Consider the following 15,446-nt stretch of genomic DNA (forward strand, 5'->3'; position numbering starts at 1 on the left):
TACTATCACGATATTAACGTATCGTAGAGCGATCTGCAATCACCAGCGAGCTCATCAGGCATTCATATACCCACACATTCACATTCTTTGCCGGAGACATCCATCTCCCGCACCTCTTACTCCCACTTTCACAACAGTGTTCGTCGCGATTGTCATTCTCGCATCGTCCGGCATGTCCACTCAGTACATAGGCGGTCTTTTCTCTTCTTCCAAGCAGTAGCATCAACATTTCTCTATCAACATCATCGACAGGAGGAACCTACACAAGCAAGGATTCAGGGATCACATCAAAAATGGGGGCATGACGGGTTTTCCCTTCCTTTTGTCTCTTTCGCTAGGGAGGGAGATGTTTTCTTAGATTCGATACCCCAAGGGCATATTGCTGCAAAATGCGCACATCTCATCAAGTGGATGAATTAAAATTTTGAACACGAGTGTATTGAAACGTGATGATGAATGACATTGTATGTGATAATCAGCGATTTCAAAGGAAGAATCAGAATGCCCCCCGGTTCATCAACAACAACAACGTACACCGGTAGACTGTCCGGACCTGCATAGTCCCTAGGCATGCCATGCCCTAACCCTAACCCCCTCCTTCTAGTAGTACCTGAGCTCAAAGCCATATCCTACTATATCCTACCACACCATACCATACCACACACAACATACATACATCATAAAACCCCACCCCACGTCTTCACAAAGGCGTCCTCCTACGCCTACAATCTTCACGTTACCCATGGTTCTATCTTACCTACCTACCTGCGTAAGCACAAAGAACCTCAAATATCACAAGATAAACCGCAACAAACTTATCTCCCTTCCAAACGTGTTCAGGCCAGGAACCTCCCAGAACAATAGACGACGCGGTCGAAGAGATTGAGGTGGTGGATGGTGTAGTTAGTAGGAGTATGGGAAGAAGGCTGTTGGAGGATCGGAAAATGCTGTTGAGAGACATGTGGGAAAGGATGATTGGGAAGGGGAATGGGGATGTCAGCTGGAAGTGATACGCAAGTACGTTCTTTACACGTTTTGAGGATTGAGAAAGTTGGGGGGTTTTGGATGATGTATGTCATCGGCAACTCATCACTCTCGAAAAACACCAAAGACAGATTTCCAAGGTTGTTTGTTATAAGGTGGCATTGTACTTATCGATCGACATGTAGAGCTACCACGATCGTTCGAAACCTCGAACCCAGGGCAGCACCCACGCACCAAACATGTCCTTTTACACAGTAGTAAAGGGAAGTCAAAATTGTGCCGACCACCCCTTGGCACACAGCTCTGGAACGCCTGTTAAAAAGAAGAAAGCCCCTTGTGCCCTTATCCCAGCGTCCACATATTGCAAAGAGAAGTTGAAATCGGACATATAGAAAAACAAAAAAGGAAGAAAAGAACAAAGGATCAGACCCCCGAGTTGGACAGATAGGCAGGCAGGCATGCTCGGGGTGTATGTGCAGAAGTCCACATGTTGTGTATAATTACAAAGGAAGAAGGAGGAGGAGGGGGAAACAATATGCCCTTCCGGGGTAGTAAACGGGTATCGTGAAAGGTTGAATAGTAGATATCCATGGGAAGAGAAATTGTTCGTTGCTGGATGGAATGTATCGAGCAACACCTCAGCAGTGTTATGAGGCATGATGTGGTAGTGGAAGGATCATCATGTTGTCAAGACTTATCGACCTGGGTGTGAAAGAAGGAACCAAAATGTAGCGCGGCGATCGCGTAAATAGTGGGTGAGCCGTTTTGTGAGGGCTGAAGTAATGGTGTCTTAGTTCTCGGTAAGAACGACCGTGAGTGTGCCAGAATTGAGTGCAACCTATTCACTGTTAGCAAGACCCTGATTAACAGTTGCGATACGTAGCTTACCGTGCAACCTCGATTGTCACCAGTGGCGACCTTGCTGTAGTTCTCGCCATAGTGGAACTCGCCGTTCGAGTACTTGCAGTTGCCGTTCATGTCATCTGCCTGAAGTTCGACGGTGAAGTCAAGTTTAGCATTTGTAGTCGGCGAGTTTTGGAAGAGCGAGATATAGCCCTTTTGGTCCGCACTGCTGAACCCGACACCGAGATTCACAGGAGCAAAGTTGCCAACAGGCTTGGACCCGTCGCCCCATTGACACGCTTCACTCTCTTCAACGCCCCCATTGTTAAGGTAATACTGAGCCGAGGTCGATTTTCCGTTCCAGTGATAGTAAGTATCGGTCTCAGGGCAGGCCAGTTCGGCAAAATCTCCGGGGTTGGTGGTGATTGGGACGGTCTCTGACTCGGAACCTTCACAGCCTTAGCTTCTATGACTCAGAGGTATCGATAACACTTACCAGGATAATCGGTACGGCAGGTTGACTGTTTGCGCTTGAGCTTGTTGTGTACCTTGATAGTCACCTTATCGGTACCTCGAACACAGAGTGTCTTCGCGATAGCGCCAGTGGCCAACTCGAGCTTGTTGTCGAGATTGCAGTAGAGACCGCCGATTGATTGGCCTTTGAGGCCTTGCCGCTCTGGCCAAGAAGATTTCAAGTAACCAGGTGGACAGCTATAAGAACAGAATGCGCCGGCCTTGCAGCAAGTACCGTCAGAACAGGTGCCGTGAGGGGTGGTAGTGATGTCGTCGAAGCCCGCCGAGTCTACAATCTGGGGATCTTGAATACCAATCCAGCCACCGAGACCAGCATGTTGCACTGGCTGCGCGCCGTACCCCTTGGGAAACGCATCGCACGAGAACTCTCCGTTAGGGAACGGCCTGTTGACACCTTCAAGCCCGTTCAACTGAGGAGGTGGAGCCTGGGACTCGGGCTTAGATGAAGGCTCGGGAGTAGGTTCAGGCTCAGGTTGCGCAGCAGGAGCAGAAGGAAGGTCGGTCTTGGATGGTACTTCTGGATGGTGCTCTTCAATAATTTCCGGCTGTGCAGATGTTTTTGGAAGTTCGACAGATGGTGCTGGAAGCGAGATAGGAGTAGGTGTAGACACGGAAGAGGTAGAGGTAGAAAGGACACCATCGTCCCCCCACATGAGCGTGCCGTTAGCGATACCTTGACGAACTTCTTGCTCAGAAATAGGCTGACCATTCAACACGTAGACGATAATCGTAGCAATCGGAGCCGCCTCGTAGACTACGGATCCGAAATCCTGGCGCTTGATCTCGTTGCGCAGAGGGTGATGGCGGTGGACCTGGCGAGGCTGGGCTACCGCAGCAGTCACTGCAGCAGCGACTGCGACGAGAGTCGAGGCCTTCATGGCGCACTGATGGATTTGATGAGGCGAGTGAGACTAGATGTCGTCAAGTGAGGAAGTCAAGAATCGTGCCTTTCGTTTGTTGATTCAGCATTGAGCGCAAAAGCGAGCAAAGCACGCATGGTGAGTGACTAACCAACCTTTTTGTTTGATTGGCACGCGATGCCAGAGAATATTGCCTCGATTGACGGGTGTCCGTGAAATTGAGCACGGTTTGGTGCGACTGATGCGCAAGAAACGCGAAGATCGGCCGTGTAAGTGATAGTGAGAGTGAATGCTAAGGAGTGAAATGGAGACACGACTCCGAAGGAAAGGAAGACGAGATATCCCAACTGAGTCAGAGTGTTGGTTTGCGGGAGTGTGGAGGGATGGAGAGGAAGTGAGTGAGAGAGAAGGAGTGGAGGAGAAATGGTGGGGTAAAAAGGTGGAGAGATGTGACTCTTGTTTGCAGTCAACAGGAGGCAATGAGGAAGAAAAGAAAGAGAGAGTTTGGGCGTGAGTGAGAGAGTGAGTGAGAGAGATAGTATCAACAGGGAAGTCACTCTAAAAGGACTAGCGCGGTCACCAACACTTCTCAATTCACGGGCCAGGAACGTGGTAAAAGGGTATCCTCTGGAATGAGGGCGATGCTGAGCTTCCTTTTGATGTTTGTGTGGCGGCGTAGCTTCAATTGCTCCAATCAAGACACTGCCTGATTCTGGTCGACAGAGGGACGACACAGCACTGAGCACTCAAAGTACTGAGCAATGATCATTCACTGGTGAAGAAATCCAAAAGACGGTGGCATAGGATTCCCTAAGATTAGAAAGGATGTTGACAGTGTGCGTGCGTGGGTGCGTGCATAGTTGATATACAGAGGCACATGGGAAGAACATGAAACTCAAACAATAACAATAACAACCAGAAGAGAGGGGAGGGATATAGAGTTGAGAAAAAGAATGCTCGTCGAGGAGGGGAAATAGTCAGAATTTCAAAGCAATAGCCCTGTATCACGGTGGCATCCGCGGGCTAAGAGGTGGTCTGTTATTTTCCAGCCTTTGGCGTTCGGTAACCTTTGGTGCAACCTACTCTTTTCCCGAAAGAAAAAAGTGATAACAATAACAATTAAGACCTATCTACCGTGTAATCCAGTCAGTGTTAGTTGACTAGTTCTCTCGAGAATCAACAGACAATTCTTAGTCCCCCAAGTGGACGAACAGTCTAGAATTGAGGCGTATTCGATCCTAGCCAGTCTTGAATACTTAGAAACCATTGAGGCAATGAAAGCTTTGGCAATTGAAAGTGTAAAATTGTTCGAAAGGGAAGAAGAAGATGAGGAATTTCCCAAGGGAGGTGGCCAATCGCTATACTACCGAAGGAGCATTTTGATGTCGGTACCTGACGCTAAACCACAAAAGAGCGTATTTCAGTCGCGTTGATTGGTTCCCGACTTTCCCTACGCCTGTCCGGGTCCGTCAAGTCAAAGTACACATCGCACGAAATGTCTATCCCTGCCTGTGTCCTTGCGGTATGCACAAACGACATGTCGGAATGGACACTCGTTGCCGCGGGAGAGAGAGAGAGAGAGAAGGGCCAGATCGTAGAACCAGTCCAGCCCAGCCTTCTCTCTCCTTTTTTTTTCTTTTCTATTGAATTTCTCGTTGCTCTCCAACGCTCAATCCCCAACTACCACGGCTTTGCCGATTCCATAAGATGCAATTGCTAGAAATGCGATCTCTCCGTTGCCACAGCTGCACATTGCCACTTCTCTCTAGATCCCACCTGGCACTATTGCCATGGCTACGCAGCTATACTTCGTGAAATATACACGCACGCACACTGTTGCAAGCGTTTGCAATCTCTAAGATGAGGCTCAGTGTCCTTCACCTCGGTCAAACGTCCCCCGTGCTCATGATCTCAGCCATTGTGCCACAAGGACATGCAAGCTGCAACGCCAGCACGTTCGGACCTAGCCGAAAAGAGCCGCTTATGACGAGGACGCTCAGTGACTACGCCGTACTGATGCCTGGTATCACCACCGGGGGGCTAGCCAGCGTGCAGACAGATTTGACATCAGTCGTGCTGGTCAGAGAGTAATCTCCCCTGCGGCACCACGACTAGTAAAGGGGGTATAGATGGTTAGGAGCTGCCGAGGCAGCGCGACAGTGGGCGTCGGTTTGAGTGGTCGATGGCATGGCCACCTGACGAGCCTTGGTGCAGGGTGACGAAATGAATGTTAGACTAGAACATGAACTCTTGACAGCGTTTGCTAATGTGAAGAGATGAAAGTGAGGCCAGACTAGATTGTCAGCGTTGGACTAGCTACCCCTAAGCTAAAGAGGACATCGTGACGAACACAAACACATATTTTCAAATTCGTCCCGCACAGAATAGTCAGCGGGCTGCAGCTTCCTCCGCAAAAGGTGAAGATTCAAAGTACGATTACTCTGGCAGCATATGCTGTGCAACATGTTAGATTCGCCAGTCTGTGCAACACTTATCAGCAGCATGCGATCTCGTGGTTGTAACTGAGACATCGGCACTCTCCACGACTTGACTGACGGAATGCAAGAGAATGCACGCATTGCATTCGAAGACATTGTCTCATTGTAACGCTTATGTTGACGACGGTCATCGACAAGGGAGACTCGATGTCGAGTAACAATAACGCTCCATCTTCCTCGAGGGTATATACAGAAACCGATTCTGCTTGTACTCTCTCTAACAAATGCAGGGACTTGTGACAAAGCTCAAATGAAAACGCACGATCAATATCATGGTGATCGTTTTGGAAACAATGTGGCCTCCTTTTTAGAAAACGAAAATGTGAGAGTCCCGCTCCGGCTCATACTTGTTGAACGTAATTGGCGGGAACGCTTCGAACAGAACCGTCCTTCTCAACATCGGCCCACCCCTCGCCGGCATCCAAGTTGATAAGAACAAACCGCTCGCCTTCTGACATGCTATGTTCCGCATCGCTTTGAGCCGTGTAATCGTACAAGGCCTCCACGTACTTGAGCTTCTTGGCTCCACGCTTGGGCGCAACAGCAGGGCCCTTCTTCTTCCCTGCTGCCGCCGACACACTCCCTGCCAACGACGCGGAAGACGCAGAATACGTCGAATCAGGTCGATTCGAAGAAGGAGGCGTCAGAGGCAGTATCTCCACGTAGGCTGTGGGAACGAGTCCCTCCTTGTAGCCTGCGCGGACCTTTATCCAGCCAGAACCGTCTGAGAATAATGAGCGAAGTCTCCAATCATCGCACGCTGCTGACTCACCATCAGGCTCCAGAATGACAACCTCTCTGCCTTCTGGGACCGTAATTTCTCCCTCTCCGTTCTGCTCATATGCATAGAGCATCTTCCCCTTCTGCTCCGGTGCCTTGGGCGAAGCAATTGGTCCATCGCCTCCATCATCCTTGACATACTGTGCCGGAGGCGGTGCAACTATTCGATTCCGCCTGGCGCCAGCCGCAGGCGCTGGAGTTGTTTTCTTCTCTGCTGGAGGCTCTTCCGCTGTAGGAGACATGCCCGATATTGATCGATGCGCAGTCGCAGAATAGCCTGAACTAAGTGTGTTCATCGAATTGACAGTATCGCTTCTACTAATCTGCGGCATGTCAGGTCGAGGCGAAGCCGTATTTCCATTGGCGGGAGGAGCAGCATGCGAAGCCTTCTGTCGCTCCTCTTTGAGTTTCTTCCTCTCTTCCTTGGTCTGCTCGCCCGGGCAGTCCGCTGGAACCTTGAGTTCGCACTTGCTATGGCAAGTATACCCACAGTCTTTGCAGTCGAATCCCTTTGCAGACAGACCCCATATGCGGTCTCCGCACAGATCGCAGTTGGTCGGAATCTTGAAAGTTTGCGACTTGAAGTTGTGATTTCTGGCTCCAATACTCAGATCGCCAACAACAGAGGTGATCGTAGACACTTCCACCTCGGCGCTGACCTTTTGGCGTTCTACTTCATGCATCGCCTCCTGGATGGCGAATATGGCTCGGACAACATCCACCTCATCTCTCTTATCCCGGCCTTCTCGAATGGCGACTCGTACTTTCTTGGCGTTCTCGACTTCGGAGCGCTTCTTATCCAGCGTGCGCCGTTGCTCGGTGAGAGATGATTTAGTTTTTGTGAGAATGTTCCGAAGGTAGACGACGGCCGCTTCGTCTGTTGCAATGCTACCATCATCCAACCACACGGGACTGGGTTCAAACTGGAAGTCCGCTGGTTCCTGCCACGCTCCTGCATTATGTCTAACAAACATCATCGAGTCCAGTAGAGGATTGTTCCGAGGAATCTCTCCGGAAAGATGGTTAAGGGACTCGGTGCTTCGCGTTAGGGTTTGCGTCTCGATTTGTGCGGCCAAGGCCCAGATCGAATTGAGTTTGGCAACACGTGTTTCCGATAGGTCTTGTAAGCTCTGGCGCATGGTTAGATTGGGAAGTTACCCATGGAGGATTAACCTACGTCGAGTAACTCAGGCACGTATTCGTGATAGTACATCTCCTTCTGCTTGTTCGTGACGTTGATGTTGATCAGGTAGGTGTTCTAGAGATGTTAGTAGCAACTCCTGCTTCGTATGGCAATCTCGCGGTACCTTGACGTTGCGCATCTCGACCTGGTGTTGCTCAAATGCGTTACGAGCCTTGTTCTTGCCATGATCAAACGAGCTATCAATCTTCTTTCGTCTATTCTCCACTTCCTGGCACACTGTGTCATATTTGCCCTTCATCTTGCGCAGTTCTCCATATGTGCCATCGCGCTCCTTCTCCAACTTAGTCGCAAAGTCGGCATGCAGTTTCCGCAATTCTTCGAACCGGAGACCGTAGGCTTTAAGAGGTTCGGCGACTCTGGAGGTGAGGGCTCCGGCGAATTGTTCGTGTTCAGCGGCTCTGGACTCGAGGGTGCTTAATTGGACACCCCAAGTGGTCATTGATGCACTACGTGCAAGCAAAAGTGTCAGCAGTCATGGCCATATGGAGCAAACAGGCTGCCCTACCTCTCTAGCGATCCTGGTGTGACCGTCGGCGTGTCGCCGACACTGAGGCTGCTCGATTTCCTCGCCTTCTTCTCATAGTATTTCTTTGCCAATGCGCTCAGCTTCGCAGAATACTCCTTCTCTATTCCAGCTCTTTCCCGGTAGAATTGCTGGATCTCGTCGAGCCAAGCAATGCCGCCAGAGACCTGATCCCGAGCGTATTAGTAATGTTGTCTTCGTGGACGTAAAGGAGGAGAGCCGGAAGGTGTGCGCGACAGCCTTCTGAGGTGTGGGGTGAGAGCGAGGAGCATACCCAAGCGTTTGCGTTCTTGAAGCCATCCTGTGGATTTGTCCGTGTCAGTTCATGTACAAATCTCCACACAGTGGATCGCAGCCGGGGCGCGGAGGGATACCTTCAATTCGGCTCCAAACTGAGGAGCAATGTCAACTTCCATTCTCCAGAAGGGGGATCAGAGAACGAGGTAGCAGGCAGTTGGAGGCGGCGACACAGCAGACATAAGAGCAGGGCAGGGCAGGGTAGACAGGAGCTTCAGTCGTGAGCGGAAGTGAGAGGGCTACTTCGGAGGAAGTTGGCTGGTGCAGTGCCCAAGTGTGGGGTTTGAGTGGCTGAGAGGATTCACTAGAGCGGGAAGGCCTGGGCCGGCGTTCAGTGGTTGGATTATGGGAAGAAGGAATACGGTTGGAGGATCATTGGTTTTATTATGAAATGGGAAGGTGAGAGAGAGATGTGGATATATCTAGGTGAATAATACCATTTACTTGGTATAATCGGCATACGCGTTCGAGGTACGTACCTATCCTTAGTTGCTAGCAGTTCACCCGCTTCGCCATGTAAACTAATTCCGAGTGTAGGTTGTTCCTCGTAACAAGAGGTCATGCTCTCCCCTATACCACCTTGCCCTTTACGGTTAACACTGTTGCCTTTGCCTAAAGCAGCCTAGCCAGCCTAGTGCCCCGCCATCCAAGTCCAAGGCCGCAGACCGCAAGCTTCAATTATTATCCTCCTCCTACTTCCCAACCCTCAAACTATTCACAAGCTGAATAGCTAACACTCCTAACCGTTTCACTCATCTTCTATAAGCTGCAATTGCTAATATTTTGTCCTCTGCAGTTTACTCCCTTCATCTGTGTCATCTCGCCGACACAGTTCTTTCACCTCCCTTCAAGCAAATCCCACCGCCGCTTGTTGCGAGGCTTCTTTCACCTTGATCACATATCAACGTTCTTTCTCGTCTCCGCCTTACCCCTTTCTAGAGAACTCAGTCAATTAATCATATCTAGAGGATCCAGTCTCTGAAGATGTCGGCAGAAGCTGCGACCGCCGCAACTACTGCGGATACCAAACCCGCCGAAACTCCCTCCGCGACTACAGAAGCCACCACCGAGGCCGCCCCAGCAGAGAAAACCACTGCTCCGAGTGATCAAGTGGATGGCAGTGGAGAGCAGCCAGGCAATGGAGCCCCTCTACAAGAAGTCGAATACAAGGTCGAGGTCAAGCTTGCGGATCTGCAGGCCGACCCCAACAACCCACTGTTCTCCGCGACCAGCTTTGAACAGTTGCAGCTGTAAGCCGTCATGTCACTTCTCATACGCGATTAAACCTATTCTGACTATTACCCATCAAGCACACCGGAGCTCCTGAAAGGAATTCACCAAATGAACTTCCGCAAACCGTCAAAGATTCAAGAGAAGGCCCTTCCATTGCTTCTCCTCAACCCACCCGTCAACATGATCGCCCAGTCGCAATCGGGTACCGGAAAGACAGCAGCCTTTTCCCTCAACATTCTGTCCCGAATTGACTTGAGCATCGTTGCTCCGCAAGCTTTGGTCCTCGCACCGAGCCGAGAGCTTGCGCGCCAGATCCTGGGTGTCATCTCGCACATGGGTCAGTTCATGGACGGCCTTGTTGCTATGCCTGCGATTCCCGATCCCACCAAGCGAAACCAAAAGTACGATGCTCACGTCCTGGTCGGAACCCCGGGAACCGTCATGGATATGGTCCGGAGGAGATACATCGACCCCAAACACCTCAAGATTCTCGTACTCGATGAGGCCGACAATATGCTTGACCAACAAGGCCTTGGTGAGCAGTGCAATCGTGTGAAGGCGTAAGTCAAGTTTTGTCGAAGAATAGGAGTGACAGGAATGCTGACAGTAGCAGGCTCGTGCCAAAGAATATCCAAACAGTTCTGTTCTCTGCAACCTTCCCGCCACAAGTCATCAACTATGCAACCAGATTTGCGCCTAATGCCAACACCCTCACTCTCGCCCACGACGAGCTCACAATCGATGGAATCAAGCAGCTGTACATTGATATCAATGAGGACTCGGATAAGTTCTCCACGTTGTTGAAATTCTACGGCTTGATGACCCAAGCTTCCTCCATCATCTTCGTTCGAGTATGCATATCCAATCTACATTTCAACACGCAATAAAGCTAACAGAAACCAGACTCGTAGAACAGCCGAGGATATCGAGAAGCGAATGATTGCGGAGGGACACAAGGTAGCCCAACTGAGTGGAGCTCTAGACGGACCTGAGCGTGACCGCATCATCGACCTTTTCAGAAGTGGTGAGGCCAAGGTCCTCATTACCACCAACGTCCTCGCCCGTGGTATCGACGTGCAGTCTGTTACCATGGTCATCAACTATGTATGCACTGGCCCCTGTCCCTTATCTGCGGCCCTTTATTAACGCGTATCTAGGACGTTCCCACCATGGCCGACGGCAGGACCCCAGACCCCGAGACCTATCTTCACCGTATTGGTCGTACCGGACGATTCGGACGTGTCGGTGTTGCCCTCACATTCGTCCACGACCGAGCCAGCTGGCAGCAACTCAACGACATTGCAGAGTACTTCAAGACCAGCCTTTTCCCCATCGACACCAGCGACTGGGACGCCGTTGAGGAGATGATCCAGAAGATCATCAGGAGCTCTCGTGCCGGAAAGACTACGGAGGAGATGACGCAGTGAGATGGTGCCACCAATACTTGTGCGGGAGGTCGCCTGTTGCCAATCCTTCTTGTGAACGGTTAACGGAACGAGTCTCTGCTTCTGAATGGGACTTTACCCATCAAGTGTTTATCGGTGACCCTTGAGGAGCGGCGGAGGACACTCATGGCCACACCATATATTTCCCACTATCAAGGGGGAATGATGTAGGATTGAAGTAAATTAGACACGCTGAGACATTCAGCACAAAGCATATCCGAGAGAAAAGAGAAAACAAAAAAATGAAACACTCTGAGATACCCATATCATTCATCCAATTTCCAATAATCATTCTCTCGCCGTGAAATGCTTCGAATGGACTAACACGACTAATAAACAAACAAATATTCAAGAGTACCACCCCAACCACCACTCTTTCCATTCAATCTATCATCATTTTATCTACTCCCTCACAAAAGGTCCCCCCATATAAACAAATTTAAAACCCAACCCCTCATCCCTCTCAATTCTCAATTCTCAATTCTCAAACCCCGCCGTCCCCACCGCCAGCACAACAACAAAGCTCCCGACAATCAACGCGCCCGCAACCCCCGTCACCAAAATAATGCTCCCCCTGCTCGCGGGGAACTTCCCGCGTATCACGTAGTGCTGCGCCTCGAAGTACCTGTGGAACCCGATGAACAGTATCAGCACTGATATGCCGATGAACGTCGCGCCGAGGGGTTTTCCCACGGAGCGGAGGCGGGAGTGGGAGTGTGCGGTTGGGGAGAAGGAGGATGTGGAGGGGGAGGTGGCAGGGGAGCGGGGGGAGAGCGAGGTGTTGAGGCGGAAGAGTTGGGTTACGGCTATGCCTATTGATGCGAAGGCGAGGGATGTGCGGAGCCAGGCTAGGAAGGTTCGCTCTGTGAAGCTTTCGTCAGTCTACTCGCTGGAGAGGGAGACTCCACGGGGGGGAGGAGATGGACATATACATACCCAACGCCAAATGATCCCTAGCAACACTCCCCTTATTCTCCAGCTCCACGCTCCCGTACTTCTCCACCCACGCCCTCCACCTCCCCTTCTCCCTCCTCTCCTGCTCGGCAGCTTCGCGCTCTGCCGCCTCGCGCTGCTGGTTCTCGCGCACCCTCTCTACCTCCCCCGGCGCGCCGTTATGTCGTGTCCCTGCGGTTTCCGCGCCCGTCGTCCGCGCCGAGGTTGTCGTCGACGGTGATATGGAGTTATAATTACCTCCGGAATTGCGCGCGTTCTGGATTATCGGCGCGGACTCGTCGTCTCCCTGCTGTTGCTGTCGCCGCGAACTCGCCATCCCGGATGCGATTGCGTTGCCCTCGGCCACGAGGTCCGAGTACGTTTGTGCGTACGGTGTCGGACGGTCTCTTCTTGTGGTGGAGGAATCCGATGTGCTCGTGGGGTTGTGGATTGATGTCGAGGATGCGGTCGAGGAGGAAGAGGTGGAGGGTGATGCGGGATGTTGTTGCGTGCTAGACGGGCCGTCTGCGGTGCGATGATGGGATTTGAGGCTTGAATTGATGTTTGTGGCTGCAGATGTGCCTGGGTCTCTCACACGATCGGAGCTGTCGTCGGAGCGATCCATGATGACGGCGGTGGTGGTGGTGGATTCTGTGGATTGGATGGATGGGCCCCGACCCGCGGCTGTGGCTCGTGGCTGTTGCTAATCTTGCGCTGCATTGTTTGATTTGTCTCGTTAGCCCAGGATCCAGAGAGAGAACGGTTGAATTCGTGGGGGGAATATGGGATGTCTGGATTCTTTCTGTGCTGAGGTTGGCTGCGCTGGCGGCGGGATGGGGTTGGGATGGCAGCGGATGCGTCGCGTAGCGTAAGATTCGTGATCCGGGGTGGAGTTGACGCAATAGCGGGAACCTGACAAGTAACAAGCCACAAGGTACTGACCTATGAGAAGAGATGGGGAGCTATGGACCCTTTCTCTATGTATACATATAAATGTCGTCGTTGATGGTTGCTAAGACTGCAAGGTTATAAATGTACTCTACGAGGTACGAGAGCTTTATCTTATTGACCCCGCCGGCAATTGTCCGCATCGAGGAAGCAAATCTCGGGAGCTTGGACGGATCACCCACTTGACCTCCTGACCAATTCAGCTGCCCACCAACGGCTAGCATACAATAACAGCTCGGTGAGATCGAAACGTCCCCATCGTGCAATACCTACACTGTTGTTATCATAATGGCAGGGAGGCAAGCATGCGCTTTCGATGAAGACGATGAAAGAAGATGTAGGTTAGGTTGCAATATATATTTTTAAGTATTCTTCGTCGTCTTGAGAATATCTCGCCCAGCAAGTAAGGCAGATCAGTAGATGACCGCTATAAAAATACAATACAATCCGCGTAAACATCACAGCTCTAAAATCAAAATAGTTGGACCACTGCCCCCGGGAAAACGCCGCCCAATGACCGCAAAAGGAGAACTCCACAATCGGATGACGGGTGCAGTCGTTTACTCGTTGTAATGATATACCTAGTATTGTTAGCATGTCACGTCGAATACTAAAGCCGGACTGTGGGAAGAATAACTTACAAGGTAATTGGGAAGGCCCCAGCTCTCCCAGTTCAGTCGGTTCGCCATCTTTGCGAATCCCTCAGTCTCAATGAGATGATAGAATGCGAATGGGGGGAACATGGCTCCATCCCTATGCACCTCCGCCTTAACCAAAAGCGTGGCCCCACCGACACCGTCTAACTTGACTTTCGTGCCAGGGTCGGCAGCTGGGTCATGCATCATAGCCATGAGACTTCGGTAGGTAGGCATCTCAGCATATCCCTCGAGCAAGATATCGTCCTTGCCCATCTTAGCCGCCATCTCCTTCGCTGTAGGGCTATCGATCCAGTTGTTGAAGTCGTACGGGCGGATGTCCATTGCCTTCTTGTCATTGTTGTAATATCTCTGGAAGCAGTTGGGCACAATGATGGGGACATCGTACGCCGCAAGATCTTGGATCAGTGTTGGAGGATATTCAATAATGTCGGAATCCATCCAAAGGACCCAAGACGTAGTAGGTCCCAGAGTCGTGAAGAGGAGTGAATTGCGAGCCTTTGCCATCGCACCCCGTCGGGCCCTCTGGTTCTCCATCTTGTGACGTTCAGCTTCCGATTGGGACTGGAGTGGGGACTCGGTGTCCTGTCGCAGGATGGTCACACTGGCGAATCGCTTATTCTTCGATCCTGCCTGGGTCTTTGCGACCTGCACTTGAAGCGCTGCGTATGCGGCATTGCCCTCCTTTGTCTTGGGGATGATGAAGCCCAGGGAGATGAGCTCGTGCGGGTAACTCAGCTTGAGCAGATTGTCCCAGAACTCTTGGTAAAATCGCGTGAGGGGTGTAAGAATGAGGACCTTCTCCTCATTCTCAATCGGGGTCCGCGATGTAGTAACATTGTTCATGTAGTAGTTGACGACTGGCGGCGCAGCTGGAGGTTCGTTGGACTTGGATTTGCGGAAGGGAAGAGAAGGCGGCGACAAGACGCTCGCGGCGGTCGAGCCTGTGCGCTCTCCTAGGCTAGATGATCCATCACCGCCAGAGAAGAAGAAGATGAAGAAGCCTATGCATAGGATGGCGGCGAGGACGAGGGTGATGGGATTTTGGCGACGTAACGAGCGTGGGGTGGGCATCGTGATGTTGTTGAGGAAGAAGGGCGAACCGGTGGTTGCCAATTGAACTAGAGGTCTATATTCCACGCATCAGAAGTGAAGACAGTTATGAGGTGGTGTTGGGCCAGCGCTGGCGGGTTTTGCGCAGTGAGGGAGACGTGTCCAAGCGGCGGGCCAAAAAAGTTAACGATTTGCTGAAACCGCTGACGACGCGCACGGAGACGGACTGGGGGGTTTTTGTGTATGTAAGTGTGTCGAAGGTCCGAAGGGAGCGGACAGACAACACTTTTGTAGAAATTCTTGACGAGGTGTTTCTTGAGCGAGGAGGTGCTCACAGGGAGAGGGGTTAGAGAAGGAGAAGAGAAGAGGAGGAGGAGAAGAAGAAGCGTGAGACGATGTGAGGGTTGAGAAAGGGTAAGATGTGGAGATTGTTCCCTTGCCTGAGGACAGACAAGACAAAACGAGACAAGATAGGACGAAGACGAGATGGGAAGGGTCGGGGATGGGGGATGAGGTGGAATTGGGATTAGTGTTCACTGGTAGTTGGAGAGAGGACAGGGTGACTACAGTGAATACAGGGTGGTCGTTGGTCGTCGAGTGTCCTTCGGACAATGGTGTTGGTCTTAGCGCGTCGGACAGGGATTAATCCCTTGGC

The 15,446-nt window shown here is 51.3% G+C and overlaps 5 protein-coding genes across 5 annotated transcripts; 1 reads left to right on the plus strand and 4 right to left on the minus strand.

The window, feature by feature from the left end:
- Positions 1–1,529: 1,529 nt before the first annotated feature.
- On the minus strand, positions 1,530–3,239 carry BU24DRAFT_482537 (glycoside hydrolase family 132 protein; the record flags this gene model as incomplete). The annotated part of the gene is made up of 3 exons (XM_033533240.1): positions 1,530–1,822; positions 1,873–2,276; positions 2,324–3,239. The coding sequence occupies 3 exons, from the start codon at positions 3,237–3,239 to the stop codon at positions 1,775–1,777; spliced, it is 1,368 nt and encodes a 455-aa protein (XP_033383343.1). The 3' UTR covers positions 1,530–1,774.
- Positions 3,240–5,562: 2,323 nt separating this feature from the next.
- Positions 5,563–8,905, minus strand: BU24DRAFT_423924 (FCH-domain-containing protein). The gene is made up of 7 exons (XM_033528373.1): positions 8,601–8,905; positions 8,501–8,527; positions 8,209–8,393; positions 7,807–8,149; positions 7,677–7,757; positions 6,492–7,629; positions 5,563–6,443 (listed from the first exon to the last, which is right to left on the minus strand). The coding sequence occupies exons 1-7, from the start codon at positions 8,640–8,642 to the stop codon at positions 6,061–6,063; spliced, it is 2,199 nt and encodes a 732-aa protein (XP_033383344.1). The 5' UTR covers positions 8,643–8,905; the 3' UTR covers positions 5,563–6,060.
- A 313-nt stretch (positions 8,906–9,218) lies between these two features.
- On the plus strand, positions 9,219–11,464 carry BU24DRAFT_371869 (P-loop containing nucleoside triphosphate hydrolase protein). The gene is made up of 5 exons (XM_033524484.1): positions 9,219–9,773; positions 9,834–10,316; positions 10,370–10,607; positions 10,660–10,860; positions 10,914–11,464. The coding sequence occupies exons 1-5, from the start codon at positions 9,508–9,510 to the stop codon at positions 11,181–11,183; spliced, it is 1,458 nt and encodes a 485-aa protein (XP_033383345.1). The 5' UTR covers positions 9,219–9,507; the 3' UTR covers positions 11,184–11,464.
- BU24DRAFT_493488 (uncharacterized protein) lies at positions 11,350–13,167 on the minus strand. The gene is made up of 2 exons (XM_033533969.1): positions 12,138–13,167; positions 11,350–12,064 (listed from the first exon to the last, which is right to left on the minus strand). The coding sequence occupies exons 1-2, from the start codon at positions 12,757–12,759 to the stop codon at positions 11,679–11,681; spliced, it is 1,008 nt and encodes a 335-aa protein (XP_033383346.1). The 5' UTR covers positions 12,760–13,167; the 3' UTR covers positions 11,350–11,678.
- A 460-nt stretch (positions 13,168–13,627) lies between these two features.
- BU24DRAFT_423929 (glycosyltransferase family 62 protein) lies at positions 13,628–14,963 on the minus strand. Its single transcript, XM_033528374.1, has one exon. The coding sequence runs from the start codon at positions 14,810–14,812 to the stop codon at positions 13,673–13,675; it is 1,140 nt and encodes a 379-aa protein (XP_033383347.1). The 5' UTR covers positions 14,813–14,963; the 3' UTR covers positions 13,628–13,672.
- Between the last annotated feature and the right edge of the window lie 483 nt (positions 14,964–15,446).

The sequence above is a fragment of the Aaosphaeria arxii genome, assembly GCF_010015735.1.
Source record: "Aaosphaeria arxii CBS 175.79 unplaced genomic scaffold BU24scaffold_5, whole genome shotgun sequence".
Lineage (NCBI taxonomy): Eukaryota > Fungi > Ascomycota > Dothideomycetes > Pleosporales > Aaosphaeria > Aaosphaeria arxii.